We start from the raw sequence: 24,528 nt of genomic DNA on the forward strand, positions 1-24,528 counted from the left end.
GTAAACTCTCCCGGGTCAACTTTATAGTTACCTGTAGGAAGTATGTAAGCTCTCCCGAGTTTTCTTAAATGTTATTGCTACACTACGAGTTGGAAATTTTTACGTATATTTTGTATTTGTAACTTATATTATTATTATTGAATATTTTTAAAAGAAACTTAAATGTATATTGGATTTTTTAAAATTTTATTTTTTATTGTATTTTGACTATAATATCATGTTCATAGCAGCTAAAGACATTAATTTATATTGTAATTATTATTATATATGATTGACTATTTTTAAACGCAACTTAAATATATATTAAATTTATTTTATGATTTTTACTAGACCCGGGAGAGTTTACATATTTCCGTTAGGTAGTACAGAAATAAATCCGGGAGAGTTTACACGTTTTTGTCAGGTAGTACTGGAGTAGACCCGGGAGAGTGTACCATCGGGAGAGTTTACAATCGCCAGGAAAATGTACAAAGTGATATTTTTAAATTTATTTATATTGCTTTTAGTGTTTTTTATTTTATATTATTAAGTATACCTTGGAATGAATTGTTTTTTGCCTAAAACATTTCATACACTGTATAGAAATTGTATTCGCTGGGGATCACAAACAAAATAGTATTCCATACTTGTCATTTTTCCTTTAATTAATATTAAAATTTAAATCATATTATATTATTATCATTGACTTATGCATAAGTATGAATAGTAAATACTAAATACGGAATGAATTTTTTAATTGAATAAATAGCTTAGAATATGTTTAAATATTTTTGACTATATTATTTTCTTTTTTCATAGCTTTTAAATATTTTTAAAGAAAATGGAAAGTTTTACTTTATACCTCTCAAAATAACAACTAGAATCCTGTTTTCCATATCTGGATCTATCCTGAAAATGAAGATTTTTACTGTTTTAAAAGGTGATAGTTTACACAAAAAAAACATATATATATTCAGTGTAAAAAAATCATTTTTAAAAAGTGCTCTGTACGTGGTTAGTACACTATAGTAACTAATACTTTAATAATTGTTGTTATTTGTGAGGTCCCTGGCACGTATCTATAGTTTATGAGTTCATGACTAACACGATAATTCAGCAAATAATGTATATGTGTAAGGTGTAGGTATACTGTATTGCGTATACTGTTTATCATTGTAAACTGCAAAAAGTGTGAATTAAAGAAACTTGGTAATTTAACACTTTTTAAGGATAAGCAATTTTATTTAATCATTAAATTATAGGTATTATAAGTAATAGTTTTAGAACTATTATATATAGTTTATATATCATGTTGAATTTCATCTTATTATCATAAAAGTAGAAAATATTCGTGATATGAAAATTATACGATTGGTACTCATCCCACCGCGACTTTAGTAAAAACGTTTGACATCCGATAAATTATAATCTACAAAAAGTAAAACATTAAAAACGATAATAATACAGTCAATATATTATTTATTATTTCACATGACTTGTGTATTTCTTTTCGGGAAAATCACTAAAATTTCCAAACACATTATTGGGATAGGTACCCGTTCGAAATCGTAGGAATCATCGTTTTGTCTCTATACGATGACCAAAAGAATTTTTGTTTGGAGCCAAGTAGGTACGCGTCAATGACTGTACAAGTATGTGTAGATCGTACGCAAAACGTGTTTGTTTTTGAAGTTTTGTAGATGGAATTTCGTACCACTTTCCGACATATCGTCACAATTATCTCGGCGGTGAATGTTTCAATATATAACATGTGTTTCAATAAAGCTGATCTACTATATAATATGTACAATAATATTATATAGTACGATAAAGTATTGCTGTCAACCCACTTCTATATTTTTATGTACTATCGTGAAATTAGGAACAAAATATTCTCTCTTAACGCCATACACAATAATGTCAGTTATGTGATCCAAACTATCGACGACTTATAAGCCATCGTCTTATATCATTACGTCACCAACTCACAAACAGCTCTCCCTTCCGCCCGGCATATTATGTCGTTTTCATCTTCGTGGTGTTCATGCTTCCTCCACAGAGCTATATACTACTTTCACTTGCTGGCCGCGCAATAGCTGTGAATTCGTAACCGTGCACACGTACAACAATACGCTACGAAAGAAGTCATCGTCTAACGTGAGTAAAACATTTTTATCGTTTTATAAAAAAAAAATACATATTGTTTCTGCATTGATTTTCGATCATAAAATATCTATAATAAAAAAGGATTTTTCGATAAAGTCGCACGAATTGTTCTAGTTGCCGACCCGATAAATCATTACGATATTGTCACGTGTTATATTTCTAGTTAGTATTAATACTTAAAAACTACAAATTAAATCGTTTTTAAAATATACATTGGTTATAGCTCTGAAACGCAATTCATGGTTTTTTGAGACCAACAGAATTCCCATAAAAATACATTTACTTAATCTAGAGCAGATAATAATATCAAACGTTTACAGTTTAATAATAACAGCTGTGTTTATAACGCCATAATGGTATATTAATATTTCACAGAACATTGATAACTTATATTGATCAACAGTTCACCTTAACTTAATTACTACTACCTAGTACACATACGTTCATTAATTTTTATTGATCCTTAAAAAAGCATTAGTTAAGTACCTATTGGCCATTTCATTACTTTAGTAACACTGCCATCGGCATTGATGCACGCCGCACGGAGCGGTTTTATTTTTTAATGAATTAATTTACAAAAGAATATATAACTATGTAAACATAATATAATGTTTTTCAGCATAATACAAAAAAAGCTTATCTAATCAATTATCGTTTTATCAGTATGATATAATGTGTAGTATAAAAGGTTGAAACCATCAAGATAAATACATTAATGCATTTAATTTCTAACATTTACTGCTTAAATAGTATAAATTAAGTATAGATATAGGTATTCTAATACTTTTTTAAAATATTTTCATACTCAAATATTCTATTACGGAAAATTAATACCTATTTTTCCCTTAAAACACACGAACATTTATGGAATAAATGTAATTCATAGTTTTATTATTCCAACTGAATTTTTAAATGGTTCATTATAATAAGTGGTAAATTTTATTCTTAAAGTAGTATAACTATGTTGGTTATTTAAAAAAAATAACAATGTAATGTTCACTGCATTATCGTCTTCGTTATATTATAATATTATATAGGTAATTTGTATAATTATTTTTTAAAAATGACTTCCTTATCTTTGTTGATTATTGTCAAAATCCGAGGTCACAAAAAATTGTATAGGTACCTGTACATATACCATTTGTTAACTTATGTAGTAGATTAATGTCTATAAGGACTACAAAGCCTATAAAAAATATATTTATTATATAATGTCGTATCTATAGTTAATTTTTAATTTAAATTTAATATTGTAACAATTGTTAAATAGGAACTCACACGTAATATTAAACAAGAGTGAAACTAGCATTGTCAATAAATATTAAAAAAAATATAAAACACAAAAAGTTATTATAATTCATTATGCATTAGGTATATTGCCCGTTTATATATTTAGTGTAGTACTATACTTATGTCCTGTACATTTAGTATGTACACGGCTCACATTATTCATAATCTATATAGTGTTGTAATTGTAATTTTTATCATGTATAACACAATATTTGTTTCTCGAGGAAATGTTATTATTGTACTTAATTGATTCATTTATTCATACAGCGGTAAGTTATATTCAAACAGTTATAAACATTTTCCACACATTATTGTAGCTTAGAATTTATGATTGCACTTGTGTAAATTCTTTTAATAAAACAATATAACATCGAGGCACAAATTAGAGATAGTATGCGCTTAATATAGATCATAGTGTATTTAGATACTATTTTGAAACTTGGAGTTGTTATTCTTTTTGTGTAAAATGTGTATAATTTATTATTGTAATTTTAATTTGTAAAATCGTTATGTACTTATGTAGTTTTTATGTTGATTGTTAAGTAGATTTATCAAATGTTACATAATGGAAGGAACTTAAGTACTATTTTGATCGTAATTTAAGTAATTATCTTCTTAGTTTTGGGAAATATTTAGTTTTATTAAGACTTTAAACGTTTAATAGTTAAAATTTCTGGTGGATTGTTACACATTTACATAATTTATACTTATTACATACATTTTAGAAGGTACAATTTCAACAACTATATATACAAACATTTTTTAAGTGTATATCTATCGACAAATTTTAATGTATTTCAAATCAACATTTTGTACATCCCCTTCATTCATATAAGACTTATCGGTTCTTATTTCGTTATTATCATTATTCTATATTCGTTTTGTAAACTAAATGGGTAATTTTTCTCCTTAATACTTCGCTGCACAATACAGATCTTACGCCTAACTAATTATTTTAAGGACTTTCACATTTTTAACCACCAAAACTATGATTATAAATTATACACATCTATTATTTGAGATTACCAAATAATATTTTCAAGGATTTTGGTAATCATCACTTTGAATCCAAGGCCACTTACTCATTAAAAATACTATTTTTATTCTCTATACGAATTTTGAACACTCGCCGCATAGAACCTTACGCGAGGAATGATGTGAACCTTATAACTACTATACTGTTGCGTTTTGTTTGTATTTCAATATAGTTACAATGTGGTATTCGGAGACTCTCTCTTACCTTCACACGACTAACCTGGTGGTAATCGCCGCCTATGCCGCTCTGATCACTTTTCTATTCTTGGTCATTGTTAAGCTGTACACTTGGATAACTACAGGTGTATACCGCGGTACAACAAGCATGAAAGGCAAAGTCGTAATCATCACCGGATGCAATTCGGGTAATGAAACACACTTTTTTAAATACAATATGGCTGGACACGGAGCACATAAATGTATTTATTATATTCGTGTTTCTATATCGTTTTCTTATCAGGCATTGGCAAAGAAACAGCCAAAGATGTGGCTAAGCGTGGCGCCAGAGTGATCATGGCTTGCAGGAACATGGAGACCGGATCGAAAGCTAGAGGTAAAAATAAAAATCGATCGCTTACAATAATAATTAAATAGTTGCATGCGATTGTTCGACTATCGATTGAATTCTTACTTCATTTTGTTTGTTGTCTATAATAGTATTTATTATATTTTTTAGTTGGACAGGGACTTTTTTTATGTATATTTTAGTGAAACTACAGTATAGGTGGATTAAAATGCACAAACAAAACACCTTCGATGATATTGTGTGATTATATTATGCATTACTTTGATGATGTATTTATAGTTTTATGTCAGTATTTAGTAGATAAAAATAATTTGCGAGAAATAATTTGGTTTTACTTCTTTATGGTTCATAATGAATATATAGGTACAAATAAACTGTGTCTTTGAGTTCACCATATAAATTTTGCTTTATAGGAAATCCTACTAGTTACTATAGTGACATTAAAGTTACTTTTCACTAGTTTTTTTTCTTTATTTTTTTTTTTGCGCAATAGCAATTGAAATACAAATTAATAGTTAACATAAATTAATATTATACCATGTTTACTTTCTCTGCGGTAATTAGATTCCATTTATCATTAATTTAATTAGTATTTAACAATAGTATCTATAATATTTATAGTTAGTATTGCACATAAATTTCATTTTAAGTTTCTATACTGTGTATGCTTATAATATAATACAAAATGGTAGACATAATATTTACCAATAGCGTGTCCTTATTATTCTGTAGCGATTTTCATATCTTGGTCACCCTAACGGTTGATTGTGCGTACAATTATTAAATGATTTCTCTATAAACTCATTTTTAAATAGTTAATAAGAGATATCGTTGTATTCATAGTACTTTGTACTGTTTTATTTACATTAAATTAATTGAAGCCTTGTACTATTATTTCATATGACCGAAAACTTAATAATTCGTATCACCATTTATCAATTATCATGTTTTGTTTAACAAAACTTACTATGCTGTAAATACCGTTTTACAATAATGTTAATTTTAACGATTTTTTTTGTGATTTTTGAAAACTTTTGCTTTATAAATTGCTAAAAACAAAATAGAAGTTATTATTTTTGTATTCTATTGAAATATTGCAAAGTTATCCAATCTATATAGAACTACTAAAATACGTTTGTACGAAGTTGACACTTTATAATTACTACATAATATTCAAATAGTCCTGTGGGTTTTAAACTTTTGACAGGAGTGGGTAGTGGTGGCATTAGTCAGCTGGGTCGCAATAGAACAAACACGGTGAGACATGTATATAATTCAAACCCAACGACGTATATAAAGGGGTTCTATGCATTATGACAAAACAATGTTCGAAAGCCACGTTTTATACAAAATCGTGTACCTATTGTAAAAGTCGTTTTTCATAAAAATAATTTACTATTATAGAAGTTAATAGGTATTTTAATTAAGGTTCACACAAATGGAGTTGGAAAATTTAAAATGAGGAAAATGAAAAATGAGTTATTATACTTTATATATTTCAAATAAAAAATTTAATATTAAGTTAAAAATGTTTAATATGTATCGATATTTCCATAAAATAGTAAATTTCAAAGTATAAATTTTATTTTTATTTATATGTACCGAGGTTATAGGTACATAATCATTAAACAATTTTACAACACATAAAAATTGATCCAAATTCATGTATGTATAACATGCATAATATAGTATATGAATTATGGAAATTCAGGAACTTATATGCTTTTTTTATTCATTATTTATCCACAAAAACATTCAATTATATTTGTGTTAATAATACCCGTTACCTGTATACTTGATTTTATTTTATGTGTGTAAAATATATTGAACATATTATTATTGTTCTAATATCAAAGTTGAATAATTCTCGGTTTTGTTCAGACGAAATCATCGCCTATAGTGGAAACTCTGACGTGGTGCTCATGGATCTGGATTTGAGCAGTTTGAATTCAGTGCGTCAATTTGCAGCTAAAGTAAACAAACAAGAATCTCGATTGGACGTACTGGTCAACAACGCTGGTGTGGCTAATACTTTTGGTAAAAAAGTTACCGAAGATGGTTTAGAACTTACCATGGCTACCAATCAATATGGTCCATTTTTGCTGACGCATTTACTTCTACGTAAGAACGCATGACATATCAATTATTATCATAGCTATCATATTTATAATATATTCGTTCTACGTGATGCACTGTACTAGTAAGTTGAACGATATTTCGTTAAGTTTTTAAATAAAAAAATCAAAGGTAAAATTAAACTAAAATGCATTAATATTATACTCGTGCGTGTCATCACGTAAACGGTTAAGTAAACTTATGGTCTAAATTGTTGAACAACATGACGTAATGATTTAGGTGAATACAATAATATTTTATATAAAATTTAAGCTATTTTTCGTTTTAGCATTGTTGAAAAAGACCGCCAACAGCCGGATTGTAATAGTTGCCTCCGACTTGTACAAGCTCGCAAAATTGAACTTGGCCAAACCCAATCCGACCAACCAATTGCCCGCTTACTTATACTATGTCTCCAAATACGCTAACATCATGTTCTCAATGGAATTAGCACGTAAACTCAAGGACAGTAATTCAGGTGATTTTCCCATAGACATATACCATCGTAATTTCCAAATAGACAATATGTAAATTATAATTTTTATCAAACAGGTGTCACGTGTAATTGCCTTCATCCTGGTATCATCGACTCTGGAATATGGAGAAACGTGCCATTCCCGTTGAACTTGGGTTTGCAGGTGATCGTCAAGACTATGTTTAAGGTATGTATCATACACGCAGGTATAGACATAATTTAGTTAAACATAATAAACATCGCCTCAAATGGCAAATCATTTTATCACAGTGGCACATTTACATGATAGTAAAACGCATACACTATTTATTATTCGACCTTGTATTTATAGAAAAAAAAAAATAAGGTTATGAAAATGTAATTATTGTAATACCTAATAATACATATTCATATTATTAGTGATGTGAATTTGTATAAGTGCTATAATTAGGGCAGCGAACTTGTAGATATTTAAAATCACCAAACATTTATTTGAATACCCAAAATATGAATTTTAAAAATAAGAATATTTTTATTATTTTTTTTTTTTGTGTTTTGAACTAGCTTTATTTGTTCCACGCGTAACAACTTTAAGTATTATATTACCAGTTATATGATCACATCGTAAGCTATACTATCTATTAATAAAACTAATTAATTAACGGTAAATAAATCATATCGTCTTATTGACAATCATTAAGCGCCTTTAGGAAAAACGTAAAACACTAAATACAATAATTGTATATAAATTTTTTTTCTCTTACGTTTTTATTTGAAATAATACAACTAAAACATAAAATAATAAAATATACGACACAAATTAAAAATAAATTTATGTTTTAGTTATATTATTTAAAATAAAAACGTAAGAGAAAAAAAAATTTATAAAATTATTAACTATATTAAAATATGTCACCAAAGGTATAAAATGGAAAAAATATGACTTAAGAACAAAAAAAAAAAAAATTGGAATTATGCATTTATATTCTGAATAAAATTTCAAAACTAGCTTTGTGAAAGCATGAAACATATTTGTTTTATATTCTGCTATTTTTCTGACTTTACAAAACAAATATGTAAATGCTACAAGTCCTCTGCCCTAGTTATAACTTATAATATATTATTAAATAGTATACTATACTGATGGCACAAGCGCTGTAGTATTATATTCTGACTATACCTATTTACATTTTTTAGTCGTAAGTATAGAATAATTTTTTTAAATCTACATACAAAAACACCCAAGATTATGATATATAGCTGTTAAAATTGTTATTCGTTGAATAATTAGTCATCGATACTAAATTATTGGTATTTATCTTGAATTTAGTTAATCATAGTGCATTAACTTAGTTGTTAATTTTCTAATTTTCTGATGGTACCTATATAGTATATACTCCTAATTTTTTATTTGTATTATTGTCAAATGTTAATGCATTTCATTTGCATAAACACATTTTATATGTGATTTTCGTAATTTTCTAAATAAAGAAATTTGAATATAAGTATAAACATTGTGTGTTATATAAATTAATCACACTATAGTCTTTAGTTTATAGTTTAATTATACGCACGCGCGCTATTGTATAAAGTATAATATGTTATGTACTAGTGATATGCAAAGTATAAAATGGTATAATATTATAAAAAATAAATGAAATACCATATTTTTACATCATATCAGATTTTCTTTTGTAATTTAAACCATAAATTATAATATAATATACTGCCGATGTTTAGTGTTTTCATAGATCATACTACCACCTATATTGTGTGCACTGTATAATATGTATTTAATGCACGACCATTATATTAAATCAGTTTTATTCAAGTCTATTCATATCAAACTATCTATATTACATTTGCATATTATGATGTGATCTGCTTTCAGACTACCGAACAAGGTGCACAAACTTCAATTTACTTGACTGTTAGCGAGGACGTTGCCAAGACTAGTGGAAAATATTTTAAAGATTGCAAAGTAAATATGATTTTATTACATATTATATATTTATTTCAGACCATATACGTGAAATTTACCTATTACATAACAATTGTGTGCATAGTTATGCGGTGGGTCTGAGTAAGGTGCTCATCTCGCTTCCAAATAAAAAAAAAAATCCCTATACACGTACCATTGTATTTAATACTATTTATATAATTAATGATGTTTTATATTATTATTATTTTACTTTATTTTACTCATTCCATTTTCTAGTAATTATAATTATAATTATTGAGCGTTTATTCCGTGGTTAATGTTATCCTGTTCGTTTCATTACTATCAACTTCCATCATCAACTTACCGCAAACTTATTATCGCGACTTTCGAGATTTCCGTTGTGCACTTCTAAGTTTTCCTTTTAACCTTTTCTGGTTCACGAAATCACTATTTAGTTAGTGGTTATGGGTCGTAGTTATTAACAGATGGAAATAGTATCATTTCAAAGGAGGATTTAAACGCACGTCGTTGTTGGAACAATAAAAACTCTAGTATCCTTATCGACAATAAACGTGTTGGGAAATATTAACAACAATATCATTTATTATGCACAATAAAAACTGTTATATAATCAAACGATATACCATAAAGTTTATTTCGAGGTACGTCGAATAGCTTTTAGAATCGTCGATTTAGATTATTGGGACATTTTGTTGTTTTTCATACCTATCTGCTGACGCGTACCACTCAAAAAGTTTTCACGTGCCAGTGTGCTCTACTAAAAGAGTGTAACGAGTGCCACAGGTTGGCTACCACCCCCTCAATAGAAAGTGACTATACAAAAAGGTCAAGTATGGGATTATCATATAAAAATATAAAAATTACTTATGATAAATTTAATATACGACGTACTCGACGAGCTATTGTGTCAAATTTGATTAGTATACACATATATTATAATATTAGAAACTCCCTTCTGAAGGAACGCGGTTATGGAAGTATTAATATACTTAATCTCTCTTCACAAAATGTTGATGACTTTGAACGTCAAACTAATCGTTATTGCTTGTCAAATTTAGGAAGCCAGTTTGAGAAGTGATGTCTTAGACGAAGGAAATGCCAAGAAATACTGGGAAATTTGCGAAAAGCTCGTGAAACTTCAACCCAACGACCCAAGACCGTAATACACGCGCGTTAGACGTATATATAATATGTGTTATACACTATTTTTAACTTAATATGTGTCAACACAACGATTGATTAATATTTATTATTGATTATCGTGTACTTACTTGTACTTTGATACTATTGTCATTATGTATTATATTATTGTATTTTATTATTTTATAATAGTACGTTTATAATATTATGTTATTATCTATTGTATTATAGGTGTTACGGTTTTAGAACAGACTTACTATTGTTAATCAAAATCGTTATTTTTTTATGAAATAATTGAGTAGGTATACCTTCGTTTAAAATATTATATGTACCTGCAATGTATTTTTTTTACAAACTACTAATTTTTCAAAATAAATCATTCTTTTAACGGTGAAATATCTTTTAAAGGTACTAATAAATTACAAGACTGTGACAAACTCGTTGAATATTTAAGTAAAAAGAAGGCTGCAAAGAAAAAAAACCATTTCTCTACAAGATATCATTAAATAGGTAACGCAAAACTGACATTTAGGTATTCGGTGTATACATATTATAGTATAAAAGGATAGAAAGCTTCACACGTCACAATTAGACGGTGTAAAATATATTGTTAAAGTTTCTATTATTGACAATAAATTGCACAAATTATAGTGCTATCGAAAGCCGTATAATAAATTCATAATGTATGCATTAACCATAGAACGTAAGTACTATATATTATAAACTATTAAACTGTAAGGTATATAACCTATACGATGACAATCGGCATGGACACAGAAGTGTATAGGTACTATACACTGTGTACTTTCGTCCTTCATACATAAATAATATTTACTATTTTTAAAATCAATGCTATGTGTTAAAAAATTTAACGAAAACATTGTCTACCATAGATTTTTTTTAAATATTGTACCTATACTATTATATAGAATTATTATGAAGTGTTAATTATTTTCCATTAAAATTTCAATCTGAATAAAAATAAACATAAATATACTTATAGAATTTTATATAATATTATTTAATATCGATGCATTAAATAGATGTTTATTATTTTTATTTTATTTTATTCACAGTTTATATTTTTCTGAGCAAGTTTAAACGTTATTTATATAGAACTTTTTATATTGTATAAGAACAGAGTTTAGATTCGTACATTTGGTCTTAGCATTATTATACTAATTACAAAAAAAAAAAAAAAACAAAAATATGGTCTTACCTATTGTAAATTAAGTCTTATTCATTGGACGCTGGGGATAAACATTGTTATCCATAGACGCGTATTGTATAATATTATCGTTATAAACGTATGTGTGCACGTAAAGCTCGGGCCCACGCAACTTGTTCTTAAAATATCTATAACGAAACTGTGGGGATAAAAAACGCATACCTACCTAATAATAATTATGTGTCATCTACGTACGGCCATCTCTATACCTAGATAAACGCTGTCGGTTTTGTATAAGTACACAAAATATACTTAAATAATAGCAATACAGTGATATAGATAGACGTTTATATTATAATGAAAACCGCGTTATAATCAATATAATATTAATATGTAAAATTCGTAAGCTTGGAGAAAAATTTCATCGTTTATAACAATTTTTTTATATTCATATATCGATTGGTACAGCACAGAGTGTTTAATTGTATAATATCATATACTTGCACGTGATTAATATAGAATAATATATCGTCCGTTTTCGTAAAAGGAAGTCTATCATTCGTTGAAAATGGCCTTGCCGGATCGTAACAAGAAATCGAAAATCGTAAGTCGATCGTAATAAAAGTTATTATTTGTTTATTCTAAACACGCGTTTTCGTTTTTTTTTTTTACCCATTACGCCTGGCGTATAATATTAAGTCAACAACAATAATATTATGATTTTTGTTTTTTAGTTTACGCTGATATACAACATATCAGGAGGAGCTATTAATGCTCAATTTATCATTACGGTGATTGGTGAGTATCCGACTTTATTTCACATTTAAAGAAAAAATTCATATTTTATGTAATATTTATATGAAATAATTTTTAAGTCAAACAAAATTTATAAAAAATAACAAATTATAATAGTTTGTTAATATTACTATAATATGTTTTATAAGAATTTGAAACCCATATATAAACGAATCTTTTAGATTTAAAAAATTAAAAAAGATTACAAATCTTTTATATTATAAAATTGATACAACAACCGATTATAATATTCTACGGCCTACGAGTATTACGCAATAGCTGTATTGCGGTAATGCCTATACTTCTCACCGGTATGTATTATATTCTACTTTACAATTTACGTACCTTAATATGATTGGTGACTGGTATTATTTCTTATAAAAAAGCGTATCCCATTTTAATAGTGATTCTAAATTCGGTATAATTTTCAAAAACGATTCTTAAATTGAAATAAGGTTGGCGAGCAGTAAAGTCAAGTGGTGCGTTACTGATTCTCCCATAGGATCATTACTATTGTGAAAGCAGAAAGGGTGATGAATTTATAAAAGTAGTAGTATTTAATGATGATTAATTTAAAAAGTATTTTAATCTTATAAGAATTAAAAATAAATTATTAATTCCATGTGATGGATTACTCCCATTGTGGCGATGCGGTCATCACCACAAATGAATTAAAACCTAAATCTCGACGCATTACTACAACTACCGTCAATATATATTCCGAGGAGACTTAGATCTTATACTGTACAATCATTTTTAACATAATATATAAAAAAACACACTTCATTGTAAAATCAAAATCTTATAGTAAATAATGATGTATGATTTCTTAAAACCATTGCTTTTATATCAATAATATTGAATATAATAATTATTAACTATATACGCATTGCTCGAATAAAATAAATCCAATAACATCAATTTTTCCAACATATATCCCTTTATCTTAGTTAAACGGCAAATAAAAAAAGAATTAAACATAACCAAAATAATTAATGATGTTATCCACGGTTAAAATATATAAATTATTGCATATCGACTTGCATTGTTATATTATCAGATAAAAATTGCTGCGTAAAGGAATATCACAAATGATACAAACATGAATTTTTTTTATCATGAAAAATACACAATATTTGACAAATGGATATGCTTGATTATTATTAGCTCCTCTTACGCTAATATTTTTATTATCGAATATTTAATTGAATGATGGTATAATATTATATGCAATAACCTTGTTTGTTTTAACCATGATTTTATCAATAAAAATGTTTTGGTTTAAATTTATTACCTACACAAATTTAAACAGTATTAGAAGAATTAACCGATTTTAATAAAAAAAAAAAAGTTAATAAAATCACTTATAAAGTGGCCAGTGTAGTTAATTTACTATATTAAAATACCTATAGCGTAATTTTTTTTCTTATTATTTTTCTTATCGCAGCAGCTTTTTTTTTTAAAAAAACCACGTAAATATGTACTTGAAGTTTTTTTTATATCAATTTTTCGATACCTATACACAATTTTACGAACTCTATCTATAAAACTCGAGTGTAATTAAAAAAAAAACTGTATTTTATAATTTTATTATTATATTACAGTGTAATACCTACCTACAATTTTTTTTATTATTATTATTTATTATACACTATCAAAAGCTTTAATAGAACAGCTAATTCTAGCATATAAATACCATCTAATAATAGATCATAAATTGGTAACAAACACGCGATATTAACAGCTCATATTATTATTGACTCGGTTTACTCACCCCCTTAGGTCTTAGTTTTACAAGCAGTTCAACAAGCGCTGTAGGTTTGAGTACCTACATCTATATATACGTATTACGTATAGGTAGCCATATCGTTTAATTACACAACGTTGTCGATACAATTTATTATCAGTTTATTATTCGGCCGTCTCTGTACGTCTTACGATATTAGCTATCGAACTTTATGAGTGAAAGAGTGAACGACCATTGTGTACTATGAAACAAAATATAACACAATAAATAGGTATCATGTTATAACGTATATTATAACCTACCTATGTATTTTACTAGTTCTCGGATAGCCTTGCAGCAGTTCTTTTTTTTTTAATACATTGTATCGCGATTGAACAAACGATTTTTGGGATTCGTTACGTCTGTCATTAGTGCGTTATTGGTACGGTCGATAATTATTAGAGACATTATATTATATATTATTATCGTTGCTCGTTAATATTCAAGTCGGATTCGCCGAGTACTCATATCATTTCCGCCAAAATTAAACCAAACCAAAAACGAATTACAGATTATGCATCCGCTACACTAACGCGTGATAAGAGCAATTAATTATTATAATACTATATAATTACCCATTATCGTTATGGATATTATGTCGTATTCGTTATGTGGATATCAGGGTATAGTTGATTTGTTGTTTTGTTCGGTTCGAACGGTTTTGTCAAACGGATTACGAGTTATAGGCGAGATCTTTTAATTCGTTTCAATGACCCGTATAGGTTTTTATTTTTTAAATTTTTTTTAAAGAAAAATGTACATTCGTTAATCGTTAGCACCGTTATCGTTTGACAGTGAACTATCTGCGTTTAACGGATTTCTTCAAATCGCAACCACGTTTTACACATTACCGTATGTTCACTAATGACATAATATAATTGATCTGTTTATAAATTATCATTCAATTTTTTAACTCGAGTATTGCCCACGTTGAAATCGTTTTACTCGCGGCTCCTATAATTCTATAAGATGTTCTAATAATCTTGTGATTCTATGCGAATAATATAGGTAAATATAAATTAAATCACCTGTCTTGGAAGCGCATAGGATCAGAACTGAGGGGTTGCTCTAAAGATTTGGTTGGTGAGAGGGACCTTAACTATAATTTTCTCAAAACATTGTAAAAAAAAATTCAGTATTATAACACCCATAGTTTTTTGTTTGTAGTTTTTGTTTTTAATAATTCACGTCTTTTTAGAAATTCTGGCCTGGGAGGCGGTCTCTAGGGCCCTCCCTTGGAAAAGACCCTGTCTGAAACGGAATTCAGAATTGTATCATTTAAATAATGTCGCTTGTGCGCAATCAACAATCATATAGTCGTTCTTATGAGTAGGTATACCTACTAAATAATATAATTGTATTTTAGAATCTTTTGCAGATGGCCGACAGTACGCTCAACATAATTCATATCGACAATTTCTATGTGCACGATCCTTACATATATATTATAGTAGATCTGTGAACCGTAATAATAATTTGAATAAGTTTTTCTCACAACCACTAATGGTGTGCTAAACGTTTCGTATAGGCAATAACATAACATGTAAATGTTACGGTATAATCGTTATATGTTATAATATGATACTGCAGGAGCGTATTACCTAAGCATTATTACTTGCGAATTGCGATTATATAGTTTTTCATTTACGAAAATTGGCTTTATTGTTGTCTGCTCGGTAACCACTTGTACTGTTAATTACCCGGAAAATCGGGTAGTATCGTCTACATTAATTTTGATATGAAACAATATTTGCCAAGTACACGTATTAATATGTTATTTCCGACGGCCAAATGGCAAGTGTAGTAGTGAAGATAACAAAAAAAATCATATCGTTTGCATTTTCTGTGCGAAAACATTATACGACGACAGTCAAACTGTATACGTGCGTCGGGACATTATATTAAGAAAGAAAAAAAGAAAAACCCAACGTGGATTTCACGACGTGGAAAAATATTTAATCGCTTTTGACAATTAAAAATAATTATAACCTGTCATTATTATATATAATATTGTAACTCAACGCTATGACTCACAGGCCATGGCTGTAATTACGCGGAGTTCAGATACAATTTCATACTTCAATTTTCATATATACGCTTTAATCTTTGTGTATCGTATCCGGAGATAAAATTATTTAAACTGCTGTATGAAACTAAATATTATTTTAAATCTTCAACTATGAGTATGACGTAGGTACTCGATTTAATAATAATTATTATGTGTATATTGTGATAATTCGCCATATTGCGTGCACCTACTTATTAAAAATGATAGCTACAGACGAAGTCGTTGTAATATGTAATTAAACTATTTGGATAACATTGTGGTTTGAAATTAAATCTATTGTTCGTGAAATCGTACGCATTAATAAGGTTGAAAAGGCTGCTAGCGTGATGTTCATATCCCACATAAGGGTTAATCCGGTGGTGCCAAAGAACAAAATTTTACCCTACATAAGCACCTATACAAAAAAATATTTTGATACCCACCTATTTTTATAAACCACATAACAAGTGTAGTTATTATATTGTTTATTAGATAAATTGTGTGACCGACATTTAAAAATAATACAAATAAGTAAAATATATCGGTTTCTTTAATATAACTATTAAAATTGTCTACATTTATACACTTTAAACTGTAAATCATCGGAAGTCCAACATTTAACATTCAACAAATTGGAATAAATTACCCGTTTCAGCGGCACTGGGAGCGATAGCCACCGGCACCATACTAGGATGGTCGTCACCGGCCCAGAGCATGTTCGAATCGGACGAAACGCTGTTGTCGTTTACTGTCACTTCGAAGGACACACAGACGTTCAGCTCAGTGTTCGGCATCGGCGCGGCCTTGGGGGCGCTTCCGGCAGGATACGTGTCCAGGACATTCGGTCGGCCGGCCAGTATGATGCTGTTCGAGGGGTTCCTGTTAGTCGGTTGGGTCATGTTGGTGCTGCCCACTTCAGTTTGGTTGCTGTCCGTCGGCCGGATGATGCAGGGCATTGGGGCAGGAGCTCTGTGCGCCGTCATACCGTCGTACGTCGGTGAGATAGCTGAACCCCGGATGAGAGGTGTGTATAGATAAATTTTTAAAACGCTATTTTTTACAAAAAAAATTGTTGTGAAAAACTGATTTTCGATTCGATGTTCATATTTAAGACCTACATTAGATAAAATACGCACAATCGCATAGCTGGACGTAATTAAAATACAGAATTGTTCCCCGGGTTAAAAGAAGTGTATGAATTGTAGTACCCGATAAAAATTACTTACTATTCTACAACTTTTTGAATTAGTTCACATTTCACACACACACACATAATATATTAGGTACCTAATATTATTGAGATCTGATGAATTTAATTTTTCACCAACAGTTTTAATTGCATTTTAATATACTTCAAAACAGAATCCATTTCAGAACAAATTACTTATTATTGTTACAAATTATATTTAACGGAAAACTGAATTAAAAATTGTACTACCGCTCGAATATTTTTTTGTTAATTGAAAAAGAAATTTTATGTAAGTCATTTCTTAAATAAAAAAGCTTTAAGTCAAAAAAAAATCGCCGAGAATCAAAAGTTATTTAATGAGCAAAAAATAAATGAAAAAATTGAATGACTGTCTACTGTTGTGTTTATAGTTCATAAAAACGGTTCGTTAAAAATGCATATCACATTAATTTGTTTTTATTTTTTAATTTTAATTAACTTAAACGTATTTGATATTGGGTCAGAGTGTTAGACCGTTATTATAAAACTATTTTTATTATTATCAGTATTGAAAAATACGCTGTTATATAACTTATTGTTTATACTTGTATATTAGATTGAATAACAATACGTCAACACAAACGTGAAAACTATATTACATAGGTATTATATACACTTTCAAGTCTGTGAAAACCGAGAAGTAAACTATTTCCGGTTGAATAAACAATAAATTCTTGATTTTTCAATTACAGTTGGTCTTTAACAATATTGTATTATTAAAACGAAAGTCCATGCATCAATACCAAATCATATACTGCCCGTAGATCACCTGGTAACCAATTCATATTATATAGGACGTAATTAGGTATACTTACTTGAGAACCAATTTGGTGACTAGGAACTGATTCGTCCATTAAAATGTATTATATTTATTTATATAACATATCTGTTAATATTATATTGTAGTTTTATCTAAAAAAAAAATGTATATCGATAGGTCGTCTGGGAACGATATTCCAATTATTCATAGTCATCGGCATACTGTACTCGTATACATCGGGCGCTTTTATGAATTACGTGCCATTTTGCATTGCTTGCGGTTTTTGGGTGATTTTACATTTTGTCGGCGCCTTGACCATACCCGAATCGCCGTACCATCTTATGAACATCAATGATCCTAACGGGGCAGCCGTTTCGCTGCAAATACTCAGGGACTCGTCGGACACGACTGAAGAATTGGCATCCATCAAGGTAAGTCTGACGTGTATAATATGTAAAATAATTTTATAATCTTCACCTTTTTATGCCCTGTATAATATCGGAAACTTCTGAACAGATACGAATGAGGTCGTCTTGTATTTAAAGAGCACGCTACGGAACAAGTTATTAGCATAATATTTACGGGCTAAATTTCTGTTCTTGGAGTATTAAGTGATGAAATAAGAATACATCAGTGGTATAATCTGACAACTAAAATAAAATAAAAATATATTATAAAATTATTTTAAATTAAGTAAAACTGTAATTTTTATTTATTTTTTTTTTTTGACGAAGTTGAATAATACAACTTGATTAATATTGTCAATATTGTAAATTTTTAATAACTTAAGTTTATTTCAAAATAATACTAATGAAAATCTATATATAAAAAAACAACAATAACGATTTACCAGTGAACTGAGGTACCTATACTAAAGATAGGTTATACAGCTAATATAATATACGAGGAATGTCCTAAAAATAAGGTCTCTATGCTCATATATAGCACCAAAAATAATTATTTTTTCTAAAACTTGGTAACACTGGCGTATAGCGAAACTCCTTCTCTTTTAAACGAAAGTTGGCTTAACTTAATTTGATGTTTGTGTTACGCTTGACACGCGTTTATGATGGACGCTTCTATATCAGCCGCCGTCACCTCTTTTTCCGTGTATGGCCAGTTGCGTAGCCAGGAATTACCCTAGCGGGGTCTATCTTTTTGCACACACATCATTAAAATATTGTCTCGATATGGTAAAACTGTAAATGTACCACCGAGTTACACCGAATTGAATAATACATTTTTTATTAGCCGATTATATTTCAAATTATTGTACACGGTGACCTTATTGAATTATTATAGCCTATAGGTACTCCTATTTTTATTTTGGTCAAATAGAGGACATTGAACCCTTAATCCCCTGGATACGCTACTAGATTGGCCACTGTTTTTTTTTTGAACAACAAAGAAGTTCTATCGAATTTATCCCACCTGGGACAACCATATTAGCAGCTTTGTATTGTAAGACTTTGAAAAACTTTGTAAAGCCATACAAAAAAAGAAGAGGTATGCTGACATAAAAAGTTTGTCTCTTGCATGATAGCGCCCAGTCTCACGTAGCTCGCGACACAAAAGCTCTCTTGGATCAGTTTGGTTAAGACATGATTACTCATCCACCTTATAGTCCAGAAGTTCCCCCGTTCCATTACCACCTGTTCTTTAACTTAAAGAAACATTTGGGAGGAAAAATTATGGAGACAGATGAACATTTGAAGATCGAAGTCACCCAATACCTGAAAAAAGAGATGGCAACGAGTTTTTTTTAGGCTGGCATAGAAAAACGGCCAGTATACTATGAAAAATGCTTCCAAGTGAATGTTGATTATGTAGAAAAATAACTTATGTACACGCAGTATATAAACTACTCATGTAGAACATTTTCGTAAAACTTAATTCGTTCATAATTATTTTGGAGACCTCATTTTCGGGACATAGATCGTATTATGGTATAAAAAATTCGAAACTTATATTATAGTGTATTTGTATGTGTATTAATCAACGGGGTGCAAAATAATTCACTAGATACCGATAAGTTTGAGATATGGAGTTAATCTGATTCAATATTTTTTCAGACGTTCATCGAAAAGCAGAAATCGCAAAATTATACGGTGATGGAAGTTCTATCTAACAAAGTGAATCGCAAGGCCCTGTTGATCAGTATTGGATGCATGTTTTTCCAGCAAATGAGTGGTATAAACGTGGTGATATTCTACATGAACGATATATTCAAATCGACTGGCGCCAACATGAGTCCGAATGTGTGCACCATAATCGTCGGTGTCGTACAGGTAATAAAGTGACGACGATTAAGTCACAAATTGTACTATAAGAAATGAAAACGACAGAATAAAATAAATACAGTAGTACTACGAGTACCTCGTAAAAGTTGTTTGCTAGTAACCAAATAAATATTTAATATACAAATCCCATAAAACATCTATCACCAATATATTATACCGATCATAAATTATAAAACTATATTACGCGTTCAATCTATAAGACTAATCATAATATATAGATTTGATTTAGACTGAGTTTTTTGCTGTCCACAATATTATACAACAACAATAAAATTACTTAGCTAATAATTTAATTACTTACGAGTTATTGAATAACACCGAATAAGAACTAATATTATCTTTTATAAGTAATAATTACAATGTATTTAAATTTCACGCTATATTCTCGAGGAAGTCTAGTGTCAATAATTGTACTTTTTAAACAATACATATTCCGTTCTACATGGAAAACCAAAAATATTTTAAGATTTTCAAATAAAAACATACAAAAACTAGCTGGTTAACCAAGACGTTACAAATTTTATCAATAAATTAATATAACTACCTATCAATTTTAAGACTGATTATTTTATTTTATTTATTTTTTGTTTTGTTTTTGTTTTGTAGCTCATCATGACAGTCGTATCTTTTACGATCATCGACAGAGGTGGTCGAAAGGCTTTACTCGTGATCTCGGCGTTACTGATGGCAGCCTGCTATGCGGGATTGGGTGGATTTTTCTTGATCAAAACTCATTCTCCAGAACTAGCATCAACACTCAGCTGGTTGCCCCTTGTGTGCATCGCTGTGTACATATCGGCTTTTTCCATCGGTTACGGTCCCGTGCCTTGGATACTGATGGGTGAAATATATTCGTCAGAGGTTCGTAACGCGCAGGAATTTCTCAATGTCGGTTTCGCCATAATATATAATATTCTTCGCCCCATCGAACGTCGTATAATATTAAAAATTTGTGTTAGAAGCCACTATCGTTGGGTTATCGGTGGGTTCATCCCGCTATACAATATTTTTCAAAACGATAATTAATCAGCTAACTGTAATATGTAACATTTATGTCATTTGATGGTACTATAAACATGTAGTATTATATATATATATATATATAAGTCTATAATTATTAATTTACCCGATGTTGAAACGAGCATAAAAATGTAACGACGACAATTTTATACGAGCGTCGAGCTCCGCCGTCGGATTCGAAATGAATAAATTGTGGCCGAGCGCATATTTATAATATAGTGATGTACTATACTGTATATAAGCAGTAAGTACACGCGTACACAATAATAATAATAATTACAAAGTGCAGAGCATATACGTACACTAATATAATATTATATTGTACGTATGTGTAATTGGACCGATGATAAAATAACAAAGTAAAAGGACCGACTTATACCTATATATATATATATATATAACATATACTATGCGTCATTACAATATATTTTGTCGTGGGACCGGCTGCGGCTTAATAAACGTTTCACAACACCGATTCGGTCTCCAGACTCTGCAACACAATGGAATAAAACTCACTCACCCCCGACAAAACGCATAAACGAATTTATGCGTCAGACTTGTGGCGATACATATATACAATATACATATGCGTACACGTTATACATACCAATTTACCGAGCGTTATAATACGGTGCCGCGACGACGTTTAATTAAATCGCGTTCGAGCGAAAGACTCGTCGGGAAGACGGTACTCGACATATTTAGTTCATTAGTTTCAAGTCCATAGTGAATTCCATTTAACGTTTTCGTGTTTAAATTTTTTCTTCTGAGTATTTTGGGTTTTACGGCTTATATTACTCTCATTTACATTAATAATTTCAGGTTAGGTCAAGTTATGACCAGCTTTTTTATTTTAATATTGTTTACACTAATTGTACGAAAAAGGTTAAATATTTACTGCGTTAGTTCCAATATTATAAAAAAATATATATTTTAATTACGAGTACATACATTCATCTTATACTAGAGTATACACGAAATTCCAAAAAACTAAGTTATTTAAAGTTAACTGTAGAGTTTTATTTTTACGTCCATAATACATTACGTGTTATTAGTGTTTAAATAACAAAAAATTGTTGTTTACGAACAATTTTGGACTTGCGTGTATAATAACACGATAAAATAATATATAATAAAGTAAAACGAAACAGCAAAACCATTTTCCTTCAAAAACCTTTTTTATTTTTAACCGAAACTAATTTTTATTCTTTAAATTTCTGATACGATTTCATTTAACTCGTGTATTTATATTATATTAGAATTAAATAATATCATAAAAAGTTATTTAATTTGTCGTGTACATTATTTTGAATATGATTTAACTAATAAATAAATATTATTAATTTATTTTTCTATGCATAATAATATTAATTAATCTTTAACTTACAATGATTTCTACCTATTTGTGTAAAAAATCATTCAATGGAAATGGAAGAAGTGTTCTTTTGACGGAGTCCATATTTTTAAAATCAATATTGTCTTGGATTTCAGGTGAAGCCGATCGGGACGAGTCTGACTACCTGTACTAACTGGACGCTAGTTTTCGTGGTCACGTACGTGTCTACCGAGCTGACTCGCTGGCTGGGCCAAGCCGGTTGCTTCCTGACATTCAGCGCGTTCTGCTTAATGGGAGCAGCGTTTGCAGCGACTATTGTACCAGAAACGAAAAACAAGACGTTGGCTGAAATACAGCTGAAACTCGTCGGAAAATCTAAGATCCCGCCGGCGGCGGTCGATGTTGTGGGAACTACGGAACACGTGGCTGTTGAAAATATGACTACCACGTTTTCATAAATCCCACGTTTAGATCTTTATGGTCGGCGTTTCCCAAACGGGATTTATCGTTAAATTGTTGAAATATATATCACCATCATATCCAAAACCTTCCATCCCTTCCATGGCCAGTAACTATAGTAATAATGTATATTTTCCCTTACCTACATATCACATTGTAATTTAAGCTGTAAATGTATTATCTCCGGGCTCGTTCTATGTACACTTGAACCTCTCGTTTAATGAGAAATTAAAACTGTCTTGTAAGGATACCCACTTCTTTTTTCAAACGAGAATAACTATTTGTTCTGTTAATCGTTAAGTAGATGATTTTTTTGAACACTTCGATGTATCCAAATCGAAATTCAATCAACTACTTTGGTAGTTATTTAATCATTTTTACTACAAATAAAAAGTCCATGATAATAGATTTGATAGATACGGAGAATATGATTTTACAAAATAAATTATTGATATAAATATAATACATTATGTTAAGTATAAATGTCAATTATTATAATTATTATATATATTTTTTAAATTGTCTTAGTATAGAAAATTACTATAGGTTAAAAATTAGGTTTATCCACTTTATAATAAGTATTTTATAAAGATACATCTTAATATAAAAAAAAATATTATTTGCTTAATAGTATTTATTAAAAATTGTTAATTTTTATTTTCTGTTATGAAAATATGTTCTTTGAGTATACTTAAGAATCTTAATTATAATAGTTATAATTATAATTAATTAATTATTAAAAAAAATCTAGAGTTGATCATCATGCTCGATGATTCTCTTTGTATAGTATTACTCAATTATTTTGGTAACAATAACACATGTTTAATAGATTAATGTTTTCAGACACATATAAGCCCCACAGCGAAATGTGTTTTTTAGTACTCAATTACAATTTATGTATCTCATAAAAAATGTAATAAGCCGTGACGAAAATTTGAATTAAATTTTCATGTTTAACATA

General features: G+C 29.2%; 2 protein-coding genes across 2 annotated transcripts; both read left to right on the plus strand.

The window, feature by feature from the left end:
* The first annotated feature begins 1,968 nt into the window (after positions 1-1,968).
* LOC114130876 (retinol dehydrogenase 14) lies at positions 1,969-10,876 on the plus strand. The gene is made up of 8 exons (XM_050201195.1): positions 1,969-2,136; positions 4,644-4,835; positions 4,931-5,023; positions 6,878-7,117; positions 7,401-7,589; positions 7,664-7,773; positions 9,457-9,546; positions 10,587-10,876. Exons 2-8 carry the CDS (start codon positions 4,649-4,651, stop codon positions 10,689-10,691), a joined length of 1,014 nt encoding a protein of 337 aa, XP_050057152.1. The 5' UTR covers positions 1,969-2,136; positions 4,644-4,648; the 3' UTR covers positions 10,692-10,876.
* Positions 10,877-12,132: 1,256 nt separating this feature from the next.
* Positions 12,133-24,528, plus strand: LOC114130874 (facilitated trehalose transporter Tret1-2 homolog). Its single transcript, XM_027995944.2, has 7 exons — positions 12,133-12,440; positions 12,571-12,634; positions 17,120-17,488; positions 18,630-18,883; positions 20,525-20,740; positions 21,359-21,613; positions 23,264-24,528. The coding sequence occupies exons 1-7, from the start codon at positions 12,405-12,407 to the stop codon at positions 23,564-23,566; spliced, it is 1,497 nt and encodes a 498-aa protein (XP_027851745.2). The 5' UTR covers positions 12,133-12,404; the 3' UTR covers positions 23,567-24,528.

Source organism: Aphis gossypii, chromosome 2, assembly GCF_020184175.1.
Source record: "Aphis gossypii isolate Hap1 chromosome 2, ASM2018417v2, whole genome shotgun sequence".
Lineage (NCBI taxonomy): Eukaryota > Metazoa > Arthropoda > Insecta > Hemiptera > Aphididae > Aphis > Aphis gossypii.